Here is a 21,511-nt window from a genome sequence, read left to right on the forward strand (position 1 = left end):
TAAGCTCCTCCTGAAGAGGCAGCTCCTACCTGGGCAGCCCCGTCTGGATGCCCTCCCACTAAAGGACCCCAGAGCTCCCCTCACTCACCTTCAGCTCTGTGGGAAGCTGGGTTACAAGAGGCTGGACCGCTGCCCCCGCCCCCTCGAACTCCAAGCCGGGAGCTCTGGCCACGAGACTGACCCAGGGGATGCACGTGGTGACGACAACACAACTGGCCGTAAGAGTCAAAGCAACACAGCACGTTTCTAACAGTTAAGTGCTCAGAAGCCCCCGTATCACAGCGCTCCTGCCCATGTCAGGAACGGGAAGCGGGATCAGATGGGCAGCCGCTGCCAGGGCCAGGCAGCAGCAGGTTGTGGGCTTGGGGTTGGAGCCCTGGCGGCCGGGCTCGGGTCTGGTTCCTGGGCGATGGGGTGCCCTCGGTGAAGCGGAGGGGAGACAGCATCTCGGCTCCCACGGGCCTGTCAGCTGCTGCTGGAAACAGTCAGCGAGGGAGCTGCTCGTGTGGAGTTAGTCCTGGGCCTCGGGGACCCGCCTGCTAAGTGCCCGTCTTGGGCTGTTGCCTCTGGCGGTCCCTGTGGTCCCAGCCTTGAAGTGGTGCAGACTCCCGGGCTCAGGGGATGGAGGAGGCAAAGCCGGTGGGGCGGGGGGCAGGGGGGGCTCCTAACAGCAGCGGGGGGTACTTCCACCCACACTTTTTATGCAATTTACAAACTTATTTTTTTAACTACCCAAGAAGTTGATGGACCGATTCTCCTCGTCAAGGATGAAAGCAGCACAAACGTCGATGAACCTTGTGTGGCTCCTGTGTGCCAGGCACAGAGTAGACAGGGAGACCCAGACCCTGCCCGCTTAGAGCTTTCCGCCAAGTGGGGGGTCAGGCGACGACAGACAAGCACGTGTGACAGTCACGACCTTGGCGGGGCTGAGGAGGAGGCGGGGGGTGGGCGTTGCCCTGGGCTGAGTGGCCTGAGAAGGTCCAGGTGAGGAGGTGACACTGAGCTGAGACGTGATCGGTCCCCTGGAGGGAAGCAGGGAAGAGCATCGCAGCCGGGGGAACAGCTGTGCAAACGCACCGAGCTGGGGAAGCCTCACCCGGGCATCAGTGAAAGGTTTAGGGGGCCAGAGCAGGGTGACCCCTGTGACCTTGGGGAGCCCCTGGTGCTCTCTGGGCCGTGGGGTTGGAGGGTGAGCTGCATGCTCTCGGGACCCTGTGTCCCTGGCCCACTTGGCACTGGGCTGCGGGGAGCAACCTGTGAGTTTTTCAGGATGCTGTGCGGGCCCTGCTGGGGGACTGAGGGTCTCCAGGTTAAGACCTGCAGCATCCCTGCCTTCGGGCAGGCATCCCCGTTGGGCCCTTTATCAGGCATTTGGAATTCTGCAGATAGCGCTGCATTTCATTTATTTATGCTAAACCGTTCTTTCCCCCCAGAGTGTGGGATGTTATTTATTTCAGCCTATCCAATCCCCGTCTTCACAGGCATCCTTGGTTAGGATGAGATGAAGTAAAAATAAAGATGATTTAGAGAGAGGAAAAAAAAAAACAAAACAATGCAGACAGTGGTTTGGGCAGAGTGGGGACCGGTGACACCATGAAGGTGGCTCTCGGAAGCCTGAAGTCTGGGAAGTGGCATCTGAGCCCGTACCTGCTCTGGGAGCGGGGGAGGGGGGTTTGGGCCGTGGGGACAGGTGTCCTGAGTTGCAGACAGCAGCCCCTGGCAACTGCCTCTTCAGGTCATTGGGAGGACTTACAAGTCAGTGCATCTGAGCAGGGTGCTACCAAGGCTGCCACCAGCACTGGTCACAGCGCGGTCCCTCCGTCCTGGAGACCTTCACCCTTGTCCTGCTCGCCTCTTGTTTTTGGACTGGGCGGCACCTCCCAAAGCCAGAGTTCCGTTTCTCAGTTTTATCCACACTGCTGGCACCTGGAAATCGGACTCAGAAAGGAAATTATGTTCCCCTTTGCCCCCAGTTGTCTTTTTCCCGGTATGTTTGGGTTTTCTGTATTCATCCCTCGGTGTAAACACCCTCAGGGGAGCAGCTGCGTTTCCCCAGATGCCCTGCCCCCATGCCCTCTGGTTCTGGTTGATGCCACTCGCCCAGATGTTTGTCATCTGTCCCAAAGCTCTGGTTCTCAGGCAGAGTCCATGCCTGTCTTGCTCCCCTGTGCCTGGCACACAGTAGGTGCGCAGTAAATATTTTTTAATAAATAACTTCATGGTCGTTGCCTGTTTGTCATTGGCCACTAGACTTTAAGCTCTGCTACTCGAGCGGCTGTTTCGTTCCCACGTGGGGCAGGGCATTCATACATGTGGGTGACCCAGGGCCCTTTGTGATCCAGGCTTATAGCCGGTACTTTGTCCGTATCTTTTAAAGAGAGGGTCTGAGGGGTGACATGGGTTCGTGTTTGGAAATTGGATTCTACTGCAGGCAAATTGTTTTCTGGACAGTTAGGGAGAAGAAGGAGAGCAGAGTGAGACCAGCCCCTGGGAGGGGAGAGGCAGGGGCAGGGGGCCAGTCGCTGGAGGGTTTGCCCTGGGATGAGGGGGCTGGAAGGGCTGTTCCAAAGGAGGAATCGACGAGGTTCCTTCCGCACGTTGGGCTCGGTGGAGGGGGATCGGGGCCCGGCCGCCTCCTTCCTGTTCGACTGGCACATTTTTTTTTTTTAAAGCTACTATTTCTTTCTTTCTTTTTATTTTAAAGGAACATTATTTATTTATTGGCTGCATTGGGTCTTCATTGTCTGCACGTGGGCTTTCTTTAATGGCAGCGCGCGGGGGCTACTCTTCGTTGCGGTGCGCGGTCTTCTCATTGCGGCAGCTTCTCTTGCTGTGGAGCACGGGCTCTAGGCGTCGGGCTTCAGTAGTTGCGGCACGTGGGCTTCAGTGGTTGTGGCTCGTGGGCTCTAGAGTGCAGGCTCAGTAGTTGTGGCGCACGGGCTTAGTTGCTCCGCGGCATGTGGGATCTTCCCGGACCAGGGATCGAACCCGTGTCCCCTGCCTTGGCAGGCTGATTCTTAAGGGAAGTCCCTACTGGCACATTCTTTGAAAGCATGAACCTGGGGCTCATCGGAGGAGCCTCTGGTGGGACAGAAGACTGGTCTGTGAACAGACAAAAGGGCGGTCGGGATGTATTTAGCAGGTGAAAATAGAACCGCAGAAAAGCACCCCAGCGTATTTGGGGGACAAGGTCTTGGGCTGGAAAATGAAGGCGTAGTTGGCGGAGGGTGGGGATGGGAGCCTAGAGAGGGTGGTACGCGGGGCATCGCTTCTCAGATGAGCCACGGAAGCCACTGCCTTAAACAGTGCTCACGGTACCTCCCTTCTGCCCTGCTCAGCACATTGCTTAGGGGGGAGCTCGGGTTCCTGAACCACAGCCCCACCTGGGGGCCCCTAACCCATGGTCACCTGCTGCCTCTCTGCTGTCTTCCTACGCTGGAGGTGGCGCTGGCCGGGCTCGGGCGGGGCCCTGTGGCGCTCTGCCCATGACTCACCTGGATGTCTGTGTTGTGTGTGCAGCCTTGGAGAAGAAGATGGCCAGCAGGCAAGGTCGGGAGGACCTCATCAAGAAGGGGCTCCTGGAGATGATGGAGCAGGGTAAGTGGGCCACCCCGGGCCGGGCTGGGGGTCTCACGGGGGTCCAGCAGGCCCATCAGGGTGGCGTGGAAGTCGGAGGAGTCCGGTGTCCAGCTGTGGCTCCTGGACCTGAATGAGGCCTCCGTGGGTCCAGTGAGGACCCACGGCTCAGCCCCCGGGCCTCTGAGGACCCATCGGTGAGTCGAAGAGTCAGCTGCTCATGGGGCGTGGAGCTGAGTGCAGCCACCTGCCCTGGGGATGACGGGTGGCTTTCCGCCCGAGCTGGCTGTGGGTGAAGCTAGTGGCTAGTCCTGGTTTTTCGTTTTTTCATATTCAGAGTTTAATCCTGGATTCGGGTGAGTTATTTGTTCCCCATGACCACCTAGTGTTACAGCTACCGTTTATTAAGGATAGATTATATGCTGGGTGCTCTGCTGGGCGTTCTACCCGCCTTCAACCTTTTGTCCTCACAGCATCCTTGTGACTGGGTGTGGTGTTGTCACCTGGTCTCCAGGTGAGCAGTGGGAGGGCCTGGGAGGTAGCTGCCCTGCGTCACGCAGCCGGAGGGCCCGGATGCTGTTCAGACTCTGGTCCAGAAACCTTCATCACCGTGGTGTCTGCGAAGCCGCCCTTGTTTGCATCTTTCAGAAGCACCAGGTTTTATCACTCGCACAATTAATTTAAGGATTTTTGGGTTCGCCCATCTTCCTCCCTTGGTGATGGCGTGAGGCACAGGACTTGGGTCCTGACGCTAAACTTTCATGCTTTCCAGTTCTCTGAGACCCTAAAGCTTGGCAGGGGTGGTGGGGTCTCAGACAACCTCACTGCTGCCTGCAGGTCTCTCTCGAGCTGGACCAAGCTCTTGCCTCCTGATTGAAAGAACCTGGCCTCACAGAGCCAATTCTGTGAGGCTCACGTGAAAAAATGGCATTCCTGTCTCCCTTTTAGCCTTAAAATATTATTGGTGTCTTTGTCATTTGGCCCAGGTATCAGGAAGTAGAAAGGGAGCCCATGGAGTCCGTGAATCCAGATTTATAACGTGCTCCGCGTCTGGTAGGGCCCTTGTGGTCATTCCTCTTCTTTAGATGCAAAGGGGAAAGTACTTTGGTGATGATGCTGTTTTCATGGGAAGCATACGTGGGAAATTGCTTAGTGCTAATAATCAAACTTTGTCTGTAAAAAAAACTTGGTATCAAGTCCTGTGACGTTCAGATGTTAGACGCTCCAGGCTGACTGAGATTTGGGAAAATGTCTTCGCTGAGATGGAGATCTGGACTGTGTGAATTTGGATGGAACCAAAAAGCTCCGAACTCTGGCATTTTGAATATGTTGCCAACAAAACTTACCTTAACTCTTGGGGCGGGAGGAGGGAAAATGAAAACAATATGAAGTTCTGTTTATCATCTGTTTTTAAAAATATTATCACTGATGAAGGAAAACATGGATTTGATTCCCGTCAAAGATAAAGTGATAGGTGAATCATTAAAGGGAAAACCTTCCAGGAGAAGGGCGGTTTTTCCTTTCCTAAACTCTGAGTCTTTGTAAAACGATTTTGTCTGGGGGGCCTCAGTACAGAGAGCCGGCCGCCGAGTTGATGGGGTGAGCCCGTGGCTGACGCGCTCAGGGGCCGGCTCTCCTGGCTTCTGTGTTTGGCGGGGAGATCTCACGCCGGCCCACCTGCAGTACTGCTTTAGATTGGGGTCAGCGAGCCTTTTCTGGAGAGAGTCAGACAGATTATTTTAGGCTGTGAGGTCCATACTTACCCCTGCTGTTATCAGGCACAAGCAGCCCCAGACACTACACAAAGTTGTGGGTTTGGCTGGGTGCTGGTAACACTTTATTTAGGGACATTGAAATTTGAATTTCATATAACTTCCATGTGCTATCAAGTATTATTTTCCTTTTTCAGCCATTTAAAGGGGTAGAATCCCTTCGTAGCTTGGGGCTCTGTGGAACAGACGGTGGGCTAGATGCGGCCCCCAGGGTGTAGCTTGCCAACCCTGACTGTAGATCACTCTTTCTCTCTGGCTAAGTGATTGTGGACCAGGAAATGGAGGGGCCTGAAACACAGTCTCTTTGCTCAAGAATTGACAATGCGCTCGTTAACTGACGCCGCACCATTTTACTGAGCATCTGCTAGGGGCCAGGGTCTGTGTTAGCTGCTGAGGATACAGGTGAGCAAAATACCTTTCTCCCAGAACTCACAGTCCCGTGGGGAACAAACACTAGAGAATCCCACAAATCAATACAAAATCACAGCTGAGCTGAGTATGGTGAAGGAAAGCACGTAGCACCTGAAGAACGTGAGTTGGGCCCCTGACCTGGTCCGGGGCTGGGGGGAGGTGATGGTGGAGTGGGTCTAATAGCAGGAGTCAACAGGCTGCTTCTCAGAACTTGCTACAATTAGGGTCACCTGACGAGCTCTTCAATCAGAGGTGCTGGGGGTGGGACCTAGGCGTCCGGAGTTTATAAGCCCAGCTGCTTCCAACGTTGGTGCCCCAAGGCTGAGAAGCGGAGAGCGATGGGAGGCTGGGGAGCATCTTCCAGCCCAGTGGAGCAGCCCGCGCAGGACCCCGTGGGGGAAGGAGCAGGCACCCCGAGGAGGAGGAAAGAGAAGGTGGGTGCGGGTTAGGGGAGGTGAGAAAGCGGGGGCTGTCTGACAGGGTCTTGCGTCCTCCTGCCTCTCCCTGCAGCATGGACGGAATGGAGAGAATTCGACTCCCCAGCAGGCGGCTGGGTGACAGGCACCCCTGTGGCCGTGGCACCCCGGGCAGCCAGGGGACAGGTGGGCTGAGTCTGCAGTGAGCCTGCGGGGCTCCCGCTGGGGGGTGCGTGTTAGAAGCAGGGAGCAGGCGTTGCCCCTGGGAAGGGACCGGGTCTGGGGGAGGGGGCAGGGGGGTGGGCTCACCACCCACTCATCTCCCTTAAACTCTTAACTGTATTACCTCTAATGGACGCACAGGGGTAAGGGGAGATGTGAGAGTGTTTGCCGACAGGCTCCTGGGGTGCATACCTCTTGGAGCGATTGTTTCTGTCCTGCACTTGCTGAGAAAATGCCTTTTCTCACTGGGGTGAAGTCGAGCTCTAGGTCAGCCTCTGTCGGTCCCGAATTTGTCCTGGAGGTGGGACAGCAGGGCTCCTGCTGGGTTGATCCGTGGCCCCGGGAGTTGAACCGCCCCCTCCCCCTTCAGAGATGGCCCCCGGCTTGGATTCAGGAATCATCCTCATCGCCACCACCTGTGCCCGGCTCGGCTGGCCGGCTTTGTAGCCAGGAGCGCCCCCCTGTGGTTGGCTGCCCCCTACCCCGGACTGAGCCTGGACTTCACACCCAGGGGGCACCTGGGGGGCTGAGCGAGCCTCCGACACTGACCGAGGGGCCCAGAGAGGCCCCCCACAGGCTGGGGCCACAGACCCTCCCAGAGCTGCCTGCAGTTCTTAGCAGCCTCAGGAACTCACACTTGAACGTCCTAGGCCAGGCCAAACCCAGGAAGGTCCTCTGCCCTGCACAGGTGTGCACACGCGTGCACATGGACACGCCCCTGGGTCAGCCCCCTGGAGTCTGCCCACAAAGCGGTCAGGAGCCGGCTGCCTGAGCCGGCTGTGGACGGGCCTGCAGGAGAGAGCCTGCACGTCCCGGAGGTGAGCCTGTGTCCAGGGCATGGGTTTGCCCTCCCCGCTCTCCGGGGGGGTTGTTATTTTGTGATACTGTGAACACATGCGTTTTATGAACCCCTCTGACCTATCCTTGGTTCCTGAAGGTCTGGGAATCTGCCGGATCGAGGAAGGACCCTACTAGTATGGTTAGGAGTTGTGTGAGATGCGGCCAGGTCTGCATGAGGGACCGGGAGCTGACCTTTTCCTCTCACTCCGTCTTCACAGCTTTGACCAGCGACACATCTGTGACAGGCGAGGGCAGGCTGGTGTCCCAGCCCCTGCACCAGGTCCCTGGCCCACATGCGATGAGTGAGGACAGGAGCTGGCCCATTTCTCTGTCCGGACGCCGTGTGTGCCCTGAGTGACTTTACTCCATCCTCCTCAATGTGTCTGCTTGACTTTGTCTTAATAGTTTAAGGACTTTCATTCTCTATCACTGGATATAAGGAGGAGGTGGCTGTTACCGCGGTGCTGTGTTCCGTGACCTGAAAGACACGAGGTCCCTGTCCTCGGGGCAGTTGGCAGTGACGAGTCAAGTCTGTCTGGCTTCTGTGTGGCAGGAGCGCCAGGGGCTGTGTGTGTGTGTGTGTGTGTGTGTGTGTGCGTGCGTGCACCTGCGTGCAGGCGTTTGCGTGCGGGGTACGTGTGCATACAGGTGGGTGGGTGCGTGCGTGCGTGTGCATGAAGGCGTGTGCGTGCGGGGTGCGTGTTTGCTTGGGGCATGTCCCCTCTCAGCGTGGCTGCTCTGCGTATAACCCAGCCTCCGGCCCCGGCTCCCCTCTGCCGCCCTCGGAAGCGCCTGGCCGGGAGGGAGCGCCCACGGTATAGTGAGAGGAGCAGGGGACCAGCTGCCCACAGCTCCCCCCGCCCTGCCTGCCAGCATTGCTTAGCAACGACCCTGCCGCCCAGGCTATTTTGAGAACTGTGACTTTTCACTGAACATGATTATGAGCCGGAGCTCTGAGCACAGCCCAGAAAAGTCCTGCAAGTCCGCTAAGACGTAAAAGTAGGTGGAGGAATCCCGGGGCTGTGCGTCCGGGTGCAGCCTTTGCTGAGCCCGGGTGGAGGGTGGGGACCTTTGGGTCTCGCAGTTTCAGTGTTCTGACCATTTCGTTGATGATGATGGAGACGCCGTTATTACTAACAACGGGGATCGTCACCAGCAGCAAATGACCCGCCGCTCCTAAGATTCGGTGTCACCGTCTGTAAAGGGTGGGTGGCAGCCACACCTAACGGGGAGGGGAGCTGTGACATTCAGGTGAGATGGTGCCAGCAGAGTGCCGTGCTGTGTCTCTAGCTGTGCACAGCCTCAGTCGGTGCTGGCTGTCACCTCTGTCACCAGCGGCCAAGTAAGCTGGTAGCAGAGACTGTCACAGCTGTGTTTCAAGTATGAGTAGAGCAGTCATGAGAGAGGGTCCAAGAAGCTGTAGTTGTGAGCTTGGTGACCTCTCACTGTGCCCACTGGGTGGCTTCTCTTGGCTTGTGTCTTGGTCTTCTCCTGGGTGGAGGTTGGTTGACTGCTGGTCCGATCTGGCCCAAGGTCTGTCTTCTTAAAGCCCCCTTGAGCTAAGAATGGTTTTAAACTTAAAGGACTTTTGTAAAAAATAAACAACAAAGATGAATATGGACCATGGATTTGTGGCATGTGGCCCAGAAAGTCTAAAGTACAAATACCGGCCATCCGCTTCTTTCTAGGGAAGGGTAGCCGGTCCCTGGTCTAGACCCACCCCCCAGGCCAGGTGACATGGCTGCATAGATGGCATCTTCCGAGACCCAAGTCTCTAGACTCTTGCCGTTCTGCCCTCCCCGCTAGGGGGCGTGCAGCAGACGGCAGATGGTGAACAGTGATTACAAGTGCACGTCCCCTGCAGGGTCACGTCACAGGCCTGGCCTGAGTCCTGGGCGTGGGGAGGGCCCTGTTGATACCACGTGGGCCGAGGGGCCCAGGCCGAGTGGCCAGACCATCACCCTTGTCATCGTCCTCCTCCCCTTTGTGAGGGTAATGACAAGCACATGCGTGGTGTTTGCTTCATGCCAGATGCGTTATGGACGTTCACTCACTGAATTCTCACTCTGACTCTGCGAAGCCAGGAGTATTAGCCCCATTTAATAGAAGAGGAAATTGAGGCCTGGAGACATTTGCTGCCTCTGCACAAGAAACCCCATGTGCTGTGGGGTGGGATGGGTAGAGAGGGTGACCTTATACCTTTTGTCCCGCCTGGGCACTTTGGGGAGTGGAAGGGACACTGCTACCTGACAGCAGGGAGGAGCCAGGGCTGACTTAAGCAACGGACCCCCGGCTCTGAAATAAATCTCTTCTCTCCCCGCTGCCTCCAAGCAAGGCTGGTTCCCCCACGCTGCTGCCTCCCAGCCGTGTGGACGTGTGCAGCCTACGCTGACACGCTGCACTGCGGCGGCCTGGGTGACCTGGCCGTGGGGCCTAGGGGTGAGCCGGGGGCTTTGTGGGTGCTGCGTGAACTGGGCTGTGAGCTGTGTCTCCGGAGGCTGAGTGCGATCGGCTGGCTGAGCCTCCCTGCCTGGACCTGCCACTCTGGTTGTGTGATCTGGACCAGTTGTTATGCTCTTGAGCGCCCGGCCCCGCAGCACTAAGATATGACCCAAGGTGATCAACCAGTCAAAGGCCAGACCCTCAAAGGCTCCAGCCACCGAGCCCCAGCAAGGGGAGGGCCGGGTCCTCCTTTCAGCCCAACTAGGAGCCTGGTGTCCTCCGTTCTGAGACGGCCGCCTGCCTAGACCAAGGACTCCCTGATTCCCACCTCAGCCCTTCTCTGTGCCTCTGTTGGACTGGCAGTGCCACGTGTGGCCAGCTGTGTGGCCGCCCACAGTTTGAGCCACCTGGGGGGTAAGGATTGTCTTGTTAATCTCCGCCTTTACACCGTTGGCACAATGCTGGACCCAACAAACGAGAAGCATTTGTGTGACGGGGGACTCATGGTAGGATGGCGGGTGCTGAGGTGAAAGGTAATTTGTAGCCTCGATAGTAACAACCCAGCACCTCCGGGATGGGCAGCAGTTAGGGCTTGTCATCACCTGTCTGGGTGGCCTTGGCTGGCAGGATGGGGGCGCCTTGGCTCTGCTCCCGTCCCCCGCCATCTCTCATCCCCAGCAGGCTGGCTGGGCCTGTCCTCAGGGTGAGGTCCGGGTACAGGAGAGATGCGCAGGAATGGGCAGGTACTTTTAAAGTCGCTGCTGCGTCACACCTGCTCACTTCCCATTGGCCGAAGCCACAAGGCAGAGGCCGAGGGTCGGGGGCACCACAAAGGCGAGGACATGGGTGGGGGCATTGTCGAAGTAAGAGCGCGCAGGCTGGAAGTGGTGCAGAGGCCAGCGGGTGTTGTGACGCTCGGTGCTGCCTTAGGAAGGCTCTGGAAAGGGATCCCCAGGGTGTGCGAGAGCGTGCAGGGTACCACAGCAGGCCTGGGATAGCGGACTTCCCAGGACGTCACTTCGCGCGTGAATGAAAGCAGGTAGCAAGGGAGTCAGGCTCAGCTGACAGCTGAATTTCCTTGCAGACGCTGAGAGCAAAGCGTGCAGCCCCGACGGAGATCCCCGACTTGCACAGAGTGAACCTTCCACTCCCAAGCAGGAGCCGCTGACCTCGGCGGAAGCCCAGCTGGGGAGCCCTTTGGCCACTGGGACGGACCAGGCTTCCCTGGATGAGACGCTGTCCTCGGACGCCCCTTCAGACGATGCAGGTATTGATTGGACACCGGGCTTGAGCTGCTCCCAGGAGGCCATCCGCCTGGGTGGCGACTGAGGTCCCCAGCCCGAGCTGGGCAGCAGCCGTGGTAGAAGACCGTCCTCAGAGGCGCAGCCGTGCTCTGAGCCCTGCCACGCTCCACCACGTGGTTGAGTTTAAATGTTTGCTGGGTGTTTCTCCAGCATCTTCCCAAGTCCGGCAGAGCAGTGGATGAACATGCTTCCAGATGGTCACAGGTCCCTTACCATCCACCCTCCTCCCAGGGTGTCTCTGCCTGTTCCCTCCGAACTTCTGAGCGGGAAAATTCTCTCCAAAGAAGCTGATGTCTGGGAGCATCTTCGCTACCCCAAGGCAGTAGGGCAGGATGGAGAAAAGAATGGCCTGTGTCGGGTTATCTGCGGGGTGGGAGGAGCTCAGGGCAGCATCTGCCGCGTTGCGTGATTCTTGGTGGGAGCCGTGGTGGTGGTTCTTGTGATTTCAGTTGAATAGACCAGGGCAGTTGTCAGGTATGGGGAAGGGGAGGAGAGAGGGAGTGAGGGAGGGATGGAGAGGAGGAAAAGCACAAACCCACCACAGAAACTGTGTGCTGTGAAGTCTCTACCCCCTGCTCGCTCTGACCTGTTAGCAGTGTTTTCATAGAAACCTTCCAGGCAACCTGGCCGTCAGGCAGGAGGCCTGCTCCCTCGTAGAACTGCAGCTGTAAACATTGCCAGGTCCGGCGTGGCGGCTGCGACGTGTCCTGCGTCCCTACGGTGTTGGGCTGAGAAATTCGGGCGTGTGCACGGGCCTCTTTGGCCGGGGCCTCTCTGGCTGGCTCTTTGGTTTCAGAGCCGGGGGTTGAGGGGGGCACCTGTGCTCCGCTGCTGCTTCCCTAGACACCACTCACACCTGCACTTTCCCCTGCTGCCCCGGCATTCCTCTGGCCTTCGCGGGCACCTGTCGAGAGGCATGCCCTACTCTCCCTGGGGACGGCTGTCCCTCTCCAGTTTCACCCCAGCTTGGAGACACGATAGGAGTTTGGGGTCTGAAGGGCTGTGGCCCTTGGGAGAGTCCTGGCCTCTCCTGCAGAGACCCTTTTGTCACCGCCGTGTCCCTGTGTCCCCCACCATCTGACTTCAGTCGGGCCAGCGGTTGGCGGGATTCTCATGGCCAGCTGAAGCGTTGCCTTCCGCCTGGAGTCCTAGCAGCCCAGCACTGCCCTTGACCGCGGAGCCTCCCTTCTGCGGGCCGCTGCACCCCGCCTCCCACTGGCACCCCTCCCTGGCAGCCTTTCTGCTCCCATCAGCGCCCCCTCTAACCTCAGGTCCTTTCTGTCCACGCTCTTGATTGGGGGATGGATTCTTGAGACCAGAGTTGGTTTGTTGAGATCACAGATCTGCATTAAGGACTTTTCTCCTGGTGAGACGTGCTGTTGGGTCTGGGGTTGTGATGGTAATGTGTCTGGGTCGCTCCTCCCGGGTGGGTGTGAGCAGGTGACCAAACCTGGTGACCCCTGGGCTGAGTCCCTGCAGGGCTCTGGAGGCTGGGACAGCCCAGCTGGGGTAGAGGGATGAGTAGCACTTGTCCGGCCAGAGAGTGAGGGAGAGAGCGTCCTGGCGGGCAGAGGGACCCTTGCAAGGACTGAGAACAGGGTCAGCTGCTTTCTCTGTAAAGGGCCGGCTGTAAATCTCATTGGCTTTGTGGCTAGGAAGGTCTCACCTCTGCCAGGTGAGGATGTGCAAAAGGAAAAGGAATGGCTGGGTGCCAGCAAGCTTTATTTGCAAACAACCCACGGGCTGGACTTGGTTGCTGTGGGTGGCCGGGGAGTAGGAAAGACCACGGGACTTTGGCAGAGCTGTAGGTAGATGTGGCCAGAGCCGGGATAGGCTGGAGAGAGAGAGGGCTGGGCCGGGCAGCCCTTCCCCGAGGGCAGCCCTTCCCCGAGGGCAGCCCTTCCCCGAGGGCAGCCCTTCCCCGAGGGCAGCCCTTCCCCGAGGGCAGCCCTTCCCCGAGGGCAGCCCTTCCCCGAGGGCGGTTGGTTGGAGCCACAGTGGGGTTTGCACTGTAGGAGAAGCCCTGGGCCTCTGGTCAGTGTGTAGAGTCTGTGGTGATGGGAGGCAGCTCCACCCCTCACCGGGCCTCTTCCTTCGCTCTGGCCCCAGAGAGGTCCTGAGCCCCTGGGGTGGGAGAGGTGATGTTATCTGGTGGCACGCGTACACAACTTGAAAACGTTTTAGGAGTAATGTTCATTTTCATTAATTAGAGCAAGTGGTATGGGTTTCTCATTCAGGGTAGTGATAGCTTCTTAATAAATACATTGAAATTAAAAGCATGGCTTCACTTAGAGTAAAATACAGCAGACAAAAACATGGAAAAGTACAGGGCCACGTCCAGTCTCCAAAGCAGGGCCGATACATTCCTTTGGGCTGTGGTCAGTGTATTAGCAGCTACTGACCTTTATCATGATGCTGATGACAACAAGGGCCATCACGCTCGGCCGCCTGTGTGCAGGACGCTGTTGAGTGCTGTCATGGCTATTGGCTCATGTGACCCCCAGGTGATTGATTGATGCTGTTGCCCCCTTTTACTCATGATGGAAAGGAGGTACCCAGGTTAAGTAACCCATCCAAGGGTATAGAATTAGGGAATTGAGAGCAACGTCTTCGACATCAGGTTGACCTGGGTTTGAGATGTGACCGGGCGCCTCACCAAGCTGTGTGACCATGGACACAAGTCACTCAACCTCTCTGAACCTGAGTCATCAACTATAAATGGAGATAATGTTGCACTTCTCAGGGTTGCTAAAATTAAACCACTTAGCTCAGTCGTCACTCACACTGAGCGCTCAGAAAGTGTTTGCTGTTGCTCCCAGGGATTGTCCTGTCTTTATCCTCATCATCACTTTGTCATTGTCATGGAAAAGCAGCCCTTGGAGGGAGGGTGATGCATTAAAGCCTGGTATTGGGTTGCCTGCAAATGCCCCACAGAGGCCCTGTGTCTAAAAGCACGTGTGGGTGGGGATGTGGGTGCACCTGCACTTTGCTATTGAGCGGGGGATCCCCCCTACCCCCCACCGGAGTCTCTTGCAGCCCTGCAGGCCTGGAATCCTCCACCAAGAACACTGACCAGGGCTGCGGCTCCTGGTCTCTACCGAGAGGACTGGCCTTGAGCAAAGCCCCTTCTGTGAGGGAGTGGATTGTACTCTAACTCAGACACCTTAAACTCATTTCTTCAAACACTGCCTAGGCTTAAAAATCGGGAGCATTCATGAAAAATCCACACGTGCAGCTATAGCTGCTTTTCAACTATCAAAGTCCGCGCCCACTGGGCCCGTGTTCCCACGCAGCTGCGGTCTCTGGGAGCTGAGAAGAGGTTATCTCCTTTGCGGGGGTGGGGGGCGGGGTGCTCACCTCTCAGCTCCTGCTTGGGCCCTTGGGTGTATGAGTTTGTGATCCCTTCCATGAAGGTGAAGAGCCTGGTCTTGGGAATCGACCCCTGTGCTGCGCTGGGGGCGATGCCTCTCCTTGGCCAGGTGGTGACACCTGGATTGGGGCTGCTGCTTCTGTGTGCCCCAAACCGTGGGGTAGGGCTGGGGGCATGGGGGTTATATCCAATGATTGCAGATATCTCAGGAAGGAAACACCGTCAAAGATTCTGACCGTGGTTTTCTTTGATCCTCAGTTTGGGTTTAGTGATTTGGGTTGACTTTGGACTTTTGTGTTTGGGGTGATTCCTGGTTTTGTTTGGGTCATGCTGTGTCAGCCACAGAGCATCCCCTAAAAAAAGCCCAGGAGAACCCCTTGTTTCAATGTTAAGTGGGATAGGATCCCGTTCAGTGTTTCTGTCGTGCAGGGGCTGAGCTCTGGCGTGCCCAACAGTGCACTAATTAAAAGGAAAAGTGGCACTCAGCATGTTCTGTGTGTGCTATATTATCTTAGCCCCATTTTTTGTTTTTGCTTTTAGATTAGAAAGCAGTGGCCCAGAGAGGTTAAGTCACTTGCCCGAGGCCACAGAGCACATGAGTGGTAAAGCTGGGGGTTGATCCAGAGAACGTGCCAGGTGTCACTGGGGTTCTGTGAAACTGACCACGGCAGCTGTCCCCCCAGCCCTCTAGGTCCCTCCTCTCAGGCTGGTCTCTGTCGGTCTCAGAATGTCTCCAGTGGGTGATCACTGGGTATAAAGCAAGCCCACCACCCAGCAGCACGCCCCAGGCAAAAGGGCCTCGGCTGGGAGCTCAGTTGGTGAGAAGCGCCCTCTGCTGGTCAGGGCTGGACAGGGACGGCCCCGATGGAGGGATCCAAATGCGGGGAACGCGCAAAGCTGATGTCGGCTTCCACATTTAAAAAAAAAAATCTTTTTTGATATAACACTTGAGACTTTAACAGATGTTAACGTTTCAGTTTTGACAAGATTACTTAATACAGTGGAAGCTGCACACTCGCATGAGATGTGCAGAAAGATGTAGATTGGCAAAGGAGGCGCTGAGACGCCGGTTTCCTAGACCGAGGATCCCTCAGACGGGTCAGGGTGGAGAGACATCGGAGGAGGGTGTTTGGGGTGAGTCCCTGGTGTGTTGGGTCCCGGGGCCCTCAGAGCAGAGGGTGGGGGACCCGCTGCATCTTGGGCTAGTGGCGGGGGGGACCTCCCTGGGGCTGTTAGAATCTTACTCTGCGACGTCTCTGGTTGAAGGGCTGTGACCACTGACTCGCTCCCAGAAATGCAGAGCTGCCCTGTCCACTAGCTGCGTGGCTATTTCAATGAATTAAAACCAAAGAAAATAAATCCATCTCCCCCGTTGCACCGGCCACTTGTCAGCTGCTCGCTGTAGCAGACAAGGAGGCGTTTCTGTCATCTGAGAAAGGTCTACTGGGTGGCACTGAGGGTGAGGGGTGGCCACGCGTCCACTTGGGTGCACAGCCAGGGGAGTTTGCTGTCCGGGTGGCCAGCCCTTCCAGAGTTTTCTGCACCAACAGAGACCTTATGACCTGCAAAGCCCTGTACAGAGGAAGCTCGCTGACCCTCATTTAGAGAAGGGGTTTGGGGTGCCATGGGCGGGAGGGAAGGAGCTCGAAGGTCATTGCTGAGGTTCAGGCAGAGGCTGTGGCAGCTGACACTGGGAGGACAGTACTTCCGAGACATATTTTGGAAGTAGAGTGCCCGGGATGTATTCGTGAATTAGATACGAGGGGTGGGCATGAGACGGAGAGGACAGGAGAGGGATTGCGCATTGTGTCCAATCTGGCTGGGCAGCTTGGGGGGTGGGGGGAGCGTGCACTGAGTCTGGTGAAGGTGGGGCTCCGTCTTGGTCAGTGCCATGTCCACAGCTCCTAGGGCCCCATAACTGTTCAAGGGCACTTGTGGGATGGATGGATGGATGGATGGATGGATGGATGAGTGAGAGAGAGGAGGGACTGGGGAGGGGTTTCTCCTGGGAAATCAAGAGATGGGTTTGCGCGTGATTCATTTTGACTGTTTGACCTCCAGATGGAGGTGTCAGTGTGGCCGATGATGGATGAGTCTGGAGCGCCAAGAAAGGGTCAAGGGGGTTGACAGAGATGAGATGGATTTGAAGCCAGAGGACTGGGGAGAGAATTAGGTGACAGAGTGGGTTAATGGGGAAGAGGACCAAGCGCTGGGTCCTGGGGCAGCCCAGGGGGAGCCTGAGAGGGGCTGAGCAGCTGCAGCTAGAGCGGCAGGAGGGAAGCAGGGGACGCGGTGTCCAGGACCGCAGGGGAGGGTGCAGGGATAGACACGGCAGGACTGTGTGAGACAGAGCCGGGGGGACCCGCTCTGGCCAAGCGGGTGTGGGGACCCTGACCCAGGGCCGTCTCCTTGTTAACCCTTCTCTCAGCAGCCCTCCCAAGGGGACCCATGGAGCCCAGTTCAAACACGCCCACCCTGTCCAGACTCCCAGGTCCGTGCAGGGAGACCAAGGCCCAGAGGGAGCAACTGGCTGGTCGGGGTTTCCATGATGGCAGCGCCCGGGAGAGTATGTCACAGCTGTGGGTCTCACCACAGGCCTCCCTCGCCACGAGACACCACAGAGCATCCCCTTAGAAGTCTAAGTAGTGTCTGCCTCAAGCAGGGGCTCTCAACCACGGGCGTCCTCCCCTCCAGGGCGCATGGGGCAGTGTCTGAAGATAGTTTTGGTTGTCACTCCGGCATCTGGCAGATAGAGCCCAGGGCTTGCTGCTGAACATTTTACAGGCAAAGAATTATCTGGCCCCAAACGTCAATACCGCCGAAGTTGAGAACCCCTGACCTAGAATGAGAGGAAAACTCATCCATGTTCCAAAATAATGCTTCGATCCGTGGCAGTGTGGCCCGTGACCGTCCAAAGTGCTGAATAGCTTCAGGCATCCCCTCCGCGACCTCATGGAAGTCTCCCTCCCTTGTAGTGGGCAGGAGAGGCTGTTTTATACAGATGTTTGTACAGATGAGGAAACTGAGGCTCAGAGAGGTGGAGACCAAGGTCGCTCCTCTGGAAATGAGTCAGTCACAACAGAGGCAAAGGATGGATGGGGGAGACTGGTGTGGTGAGCTTGAGGTCAGGTGAGCCATTCCTGTGCCACCTGTCTCCCCCGAAACCGTGACATTGGGAACATGCTGGATGCCTAGAGGCTAGAAACCAAGCCTGGACCGAGTACTCAAGCTCACTCCGGCCCCTCAGCCGGTGCTTCCGGCTGCAAGCTTGGCCACTGAGGGCCCGGGAGCATGGCCTCCCCAGGATCAGGGTCCACTGCCCTGCTCTGATTCACACAGCCAGGAGGCCCAGTGCCCACATGGAGAAAAGGGACCTTTCCACACTCACCTGTGGCCTAACCGAGGAAAACACACAACTGTTTTTACCTAGAAGCACAAAATGTTTATTTTAACGTTATTTTTGCAAAACTTATTAACTAAAACAGTCAGAATTGTAGAGTCTTAGAAGCTGCGGGTCACAGTTCATGGGACATAACAATAGTCTTGAAGTCTAGGAGTCTTTAGAAAAAACGCCTATGAACAAATATTACTTTTGAGGACAGTTTTATTATTATTGTCAATAATAAAATAAAACCATAGTGTTTTCACATGGGTATCCGTGCAGGGCATAAGGTAAGGAGCCTTCTGTAGTGGCTGTTCTCAGCTCAGGCTAACCTCATGATACAAACCTGGCTCTGTCTCTGCAGCGGGTGGGAAGGGGACGTTTCTCTTCTCAGATCTTGCTTATCAGGGTTTGGGAGGGCCACAGCCCTTCTAAGGCAAAGACTGCATTTCTGTGAGCTTCCCAGGGAAAAGGCCTGGCCCGAGAGGTATTCGGCTGCCAACAGGGACGCCAAAAGGACAGAAATGGTGATAAGCAATGGGATGCCTGGACCTGCAGTGGTCCTTTCTAGAGGTTCACTGAAGCTTTGTGAGGGCCGTGATCAAGCCAGCCTCGGTCAGCACCACGGACAGTGCCACCCCCCACAGAAGCGTTCTCTGGCTCATAGATGAATCCCGCACGGTGACTTTGGGGCCAGCTCTGTCAGGCTGTTCCCAGAGGATGTTAGGATCTTCCCCCTTAGGTGGTTGCAAAGATGAAATTAGACTATGTGGGGCAGGGCACCCGGGGTATGTGCTCTGAGCAGGCAGGGGGGCTGGGGTCCCGAGGTGGGGATGGGAGGCCGCCTCTCTTCTTGTGTCGCGGATGGTAGGTTTGGGTTTGAGCTCCCCCCGCTCCCCCCAGCCCCTGGTCTGATGGGCTCATTTTCCCCTGTAAAGCTGGAGGTGAGGCCGCACAGGAGGAGGGCGTGAGAAGCTGTAGGTAGGAGAGAGACAGAGAAGGTCTGAAGCAGAGTGACCACCTGCTGGGGCAGAACCAAGGGCCCTGAGGGTGGTGGTCCTGAGATGGCCAGGACTGGGGCTTCTGTGTCGCCGTCTGTCTCCCACAGCACTCCCCAGGGACGGGAGCTGGCAGATGAAGGCTTCATCCAGAGATGGGGTGTTCCCAGTTAGCTAAACGCAAAGGAAGGGCGGCAGAGGGCTTGGGGGTATTGGTGAGACGGCTCTTGAGTGATGGATGGTGGGACTCGAGCTGGAGAAAGAGAGAAGGGGAAGGAGAGGTTGATGGGTTGGGAGAAAGCCCAGGGGTGGACAGGCCAGGGGAGGGGGGAACAGTGCTACGGGAGGGGGAGAAGCCTGAGCCAGCAGCTGGGAGGAGAGGGGATGGGGCTGTGGACGGGCTGACCCTTCCTCAGAGCTGAAGCTCCCTGCTGTTCCCCTGCCACTCAGCTCACAGCCCTCACTCGGGCAGGACTGTCGTTAACCGGGCACGTAAAATCAATCGCTGCGGGATCTGAGGGTCTGCGGCGCGCCAGCCGCACATCTCATTGTCGCTTCTTGATTAAATCTCACAATCCTGTGAGGGACTCTTGCTGTTAGTCCGATGTCATCCACGGGTAAATGGAGACACAGGAGATTAGGAACTCGTCCGAGGTCGCAGAGTAAGTGCAGGGGCCAACTGACATCTGATTCCAAAGCCTGTGTTTGTGACCAGCCCCAGGTGAGGTGGGAGCTTCAGTACTACCTACTGAGTGGAAAAGGGACAGAATCGCCCACGCCCTTGAAGTTATTTCCCCCTCTCCCCGCTCCCTCCTCTCTGCTTCTGATGTTTCTGTTGATAGTAGAACTCACGGGGAGTGACATGTGTGCGAGAGGTGACCCCTCTGTACCCTGCTCCGTGATATCGAGCCCACCCATCCAAGCTCCCTTGCTGTCTTCACACCCACCCCAGCCAGAGGAGCTGTGGTGTGTGAACTCTCTGTTTTGCTTTTGAACCAGCCAAGATGTCGTCCGCGTCCAGGGATGAAGAAGCAGGTGCTGCTGGCAGCCTCCCACCTACCACGGACGAACCCTCTCAAGCCTTAGCTGGGTCCGACCCCCTGGACAGTCCTCCCAGACCCCTGGAGAGATCCGTGGGCCAGCTCCCCAGCCCCCCGCTGCTGCCCACCCCGCCGCCCAAGGCAGGCTCCAGGACCACGAGGAGTGTCACAGGTGGGCCTGCGTGCATCCGCCCGTCCACCTTGCTGCCTTTTTCCTTCCGCTCGTCCATCCATGCCTCCGACCCGTCCTGACTGGGCTCCCACTGCGGGCCGGTTCTCACCCTTGGCTTCTGCGGTGCTCTGGGGCTCTGGGCGGGTCCAGGGGAGCAGAGCTGGAGGCGGGAGGGCGGTCCTTAGCCAGGAGGAGCCCTGGTTGTCAGAGGCAGACAGCCCGGGCTCCCTCAGGCACATGTGGGGCAGCGCTCAAAGGTTTCTTCCGGAAGGTGGATGCAGGAGGCGTAGCCACAGCCCCCAGGATGGGGGCTTTATCTTTCTGGACATTCAGGTGTCTGCCTGTCCTTCTCTTTCTGCTTCTGAGTCAGTGTCTGTCTGTCTCCTTACCTCCCCCCTCCCTCCCTCTCATCCCCTCTTTTCTCTCCCTCCCTGCCACTCCCCATCTCCCCTTCCTCTGTCTCTCTGTCCGTCTCATGATCTCTGCTCATCTCTGTGAGAGCTCCGTCCAGCAAGGCGGAGCCGGGAATCCACCCTGGACTGTAGGGTGGTGGTCAGAGAGGGGAGCAGGGCTGAGCAGAGGCCCGCGAAGGCATCGCCTCCTGTAGCTTTGGCCACACTGGCTGAAGGGTCCCAGGAAGGAGGGGCGTTGTCTTTTCAAGTTTGGGTATTTCTTGTCCCGTCCCTGCTGGAAACAGGAGACACACACTGCAGGTCTCGGGAAAAGCAGGCCTTTCACAAAGAGGCGATTGTTTTTTAAGAGTAAAGCCTTGCGTGCTGCCTCTGAGGGCGGGGCCGGGAAGATGAGAGTGGATAGCAGGGTTCAGCTTTGCTCTCATCCTTGGCCACCACCTGTAATACGACTACTCACAGCTTGTCAGGATCTGCCCACCCCCAGGCACCGCAAGGAGGCCAGCCCCTCTGGGGAGGGAACGTGTCCCCACTTGACGGTTGAGGGAACTCTGCCATCACCCCTAGTCCCAGCGCCCGCGTACAGCAGGTGCTCAGCGAGTGTGGGTAACTGTGATCGAAGGAGCAGGCAGGTGATCTGACCCCTCTGTCTGCTTTCTGCCTCCTTCTCCATCTCTGGGAGTCAGTCAGAGTGTTCAGTCCTTGGGTGACATGGCCACACGGACTAAAGTTTTGAGGCAAATAGTCTGCATCTTGTTACAGTCTGTGCGAATCCCCCTTCCATCCTTTGAAATGTGAGACAGTTGGAAATCCACTGGATAAGGCACCATCCGCCCCACTTCCTTCTGGCTCCTGTATAATTAGTTCAGGGACCCTCTGTCCCCGTTGTGCTTAGACAGGATCAGACCTCAGCCCGTTTCATGTCCCGTGAGTCCTCTCTCCCCGTGTCCTAAGTCCTGGGTCAGCTTCTCTGACTCCCCCCAGCCCCTCAGGGGCGAGGAGCTCCTGAACTTCGGAGACCTTTTCTGACAAGTCACCGAGGAGTCTGAGGACTGGATTAGGGCGGGAGGGGAGGGTTACGGGCTTTGGCCTGGATCTCTTACAGCTGAGACTGCATTTTGGCAACTTGGTCTTCATTTCCTTTAGGGGGAAATAG

The 21,511-nt window shown here is 57.2% G+C and overlaps 1 protein-coding gene across 1 annotated transcript in view; it reads left to right on the plus strand.

Moving 5' to 3' along the window:
- The window catches only part of PHACTR3 (phosphatase and actin regulator 3), a gene marked incomplete at both ends in the record, with an annotated part of 235,305 nt that overhangs the window by 139,811 nt on the left and 73,983 nt on the right, over window positions 1–21,511 (plus strand). Inside the window, 3 exons of the mRNA XM_082857853.1 lie at window positions 3,520–3,597; window positions 10,764–10,946; window positions 19,733–19,945. Of these exons, the coding sequence (XP_082713979.1) occupies window positions 3,520–3,597; window positions 10,764–10,946; window positions 19,733–19,945 (474 nt within the window). The remainder of the gene's footprint in view (window positions 1–3,519; window positions 3,598–10,763; window positions 10,947–19,732; window positions 19,946–21,511) is intronic.

The sequence above is a fragment of the Leucopleurus acutus genome (assembly GCF_964270905.1).
Source record: "Leucopleurus acutus genome assembly, chromosome: 16".
NCBI lineage: Eukaryota > Metazoa > Chordata > Mammalia > Artiodactyla > Delphinidae > Leucopleurus > Leucopleurus acutus.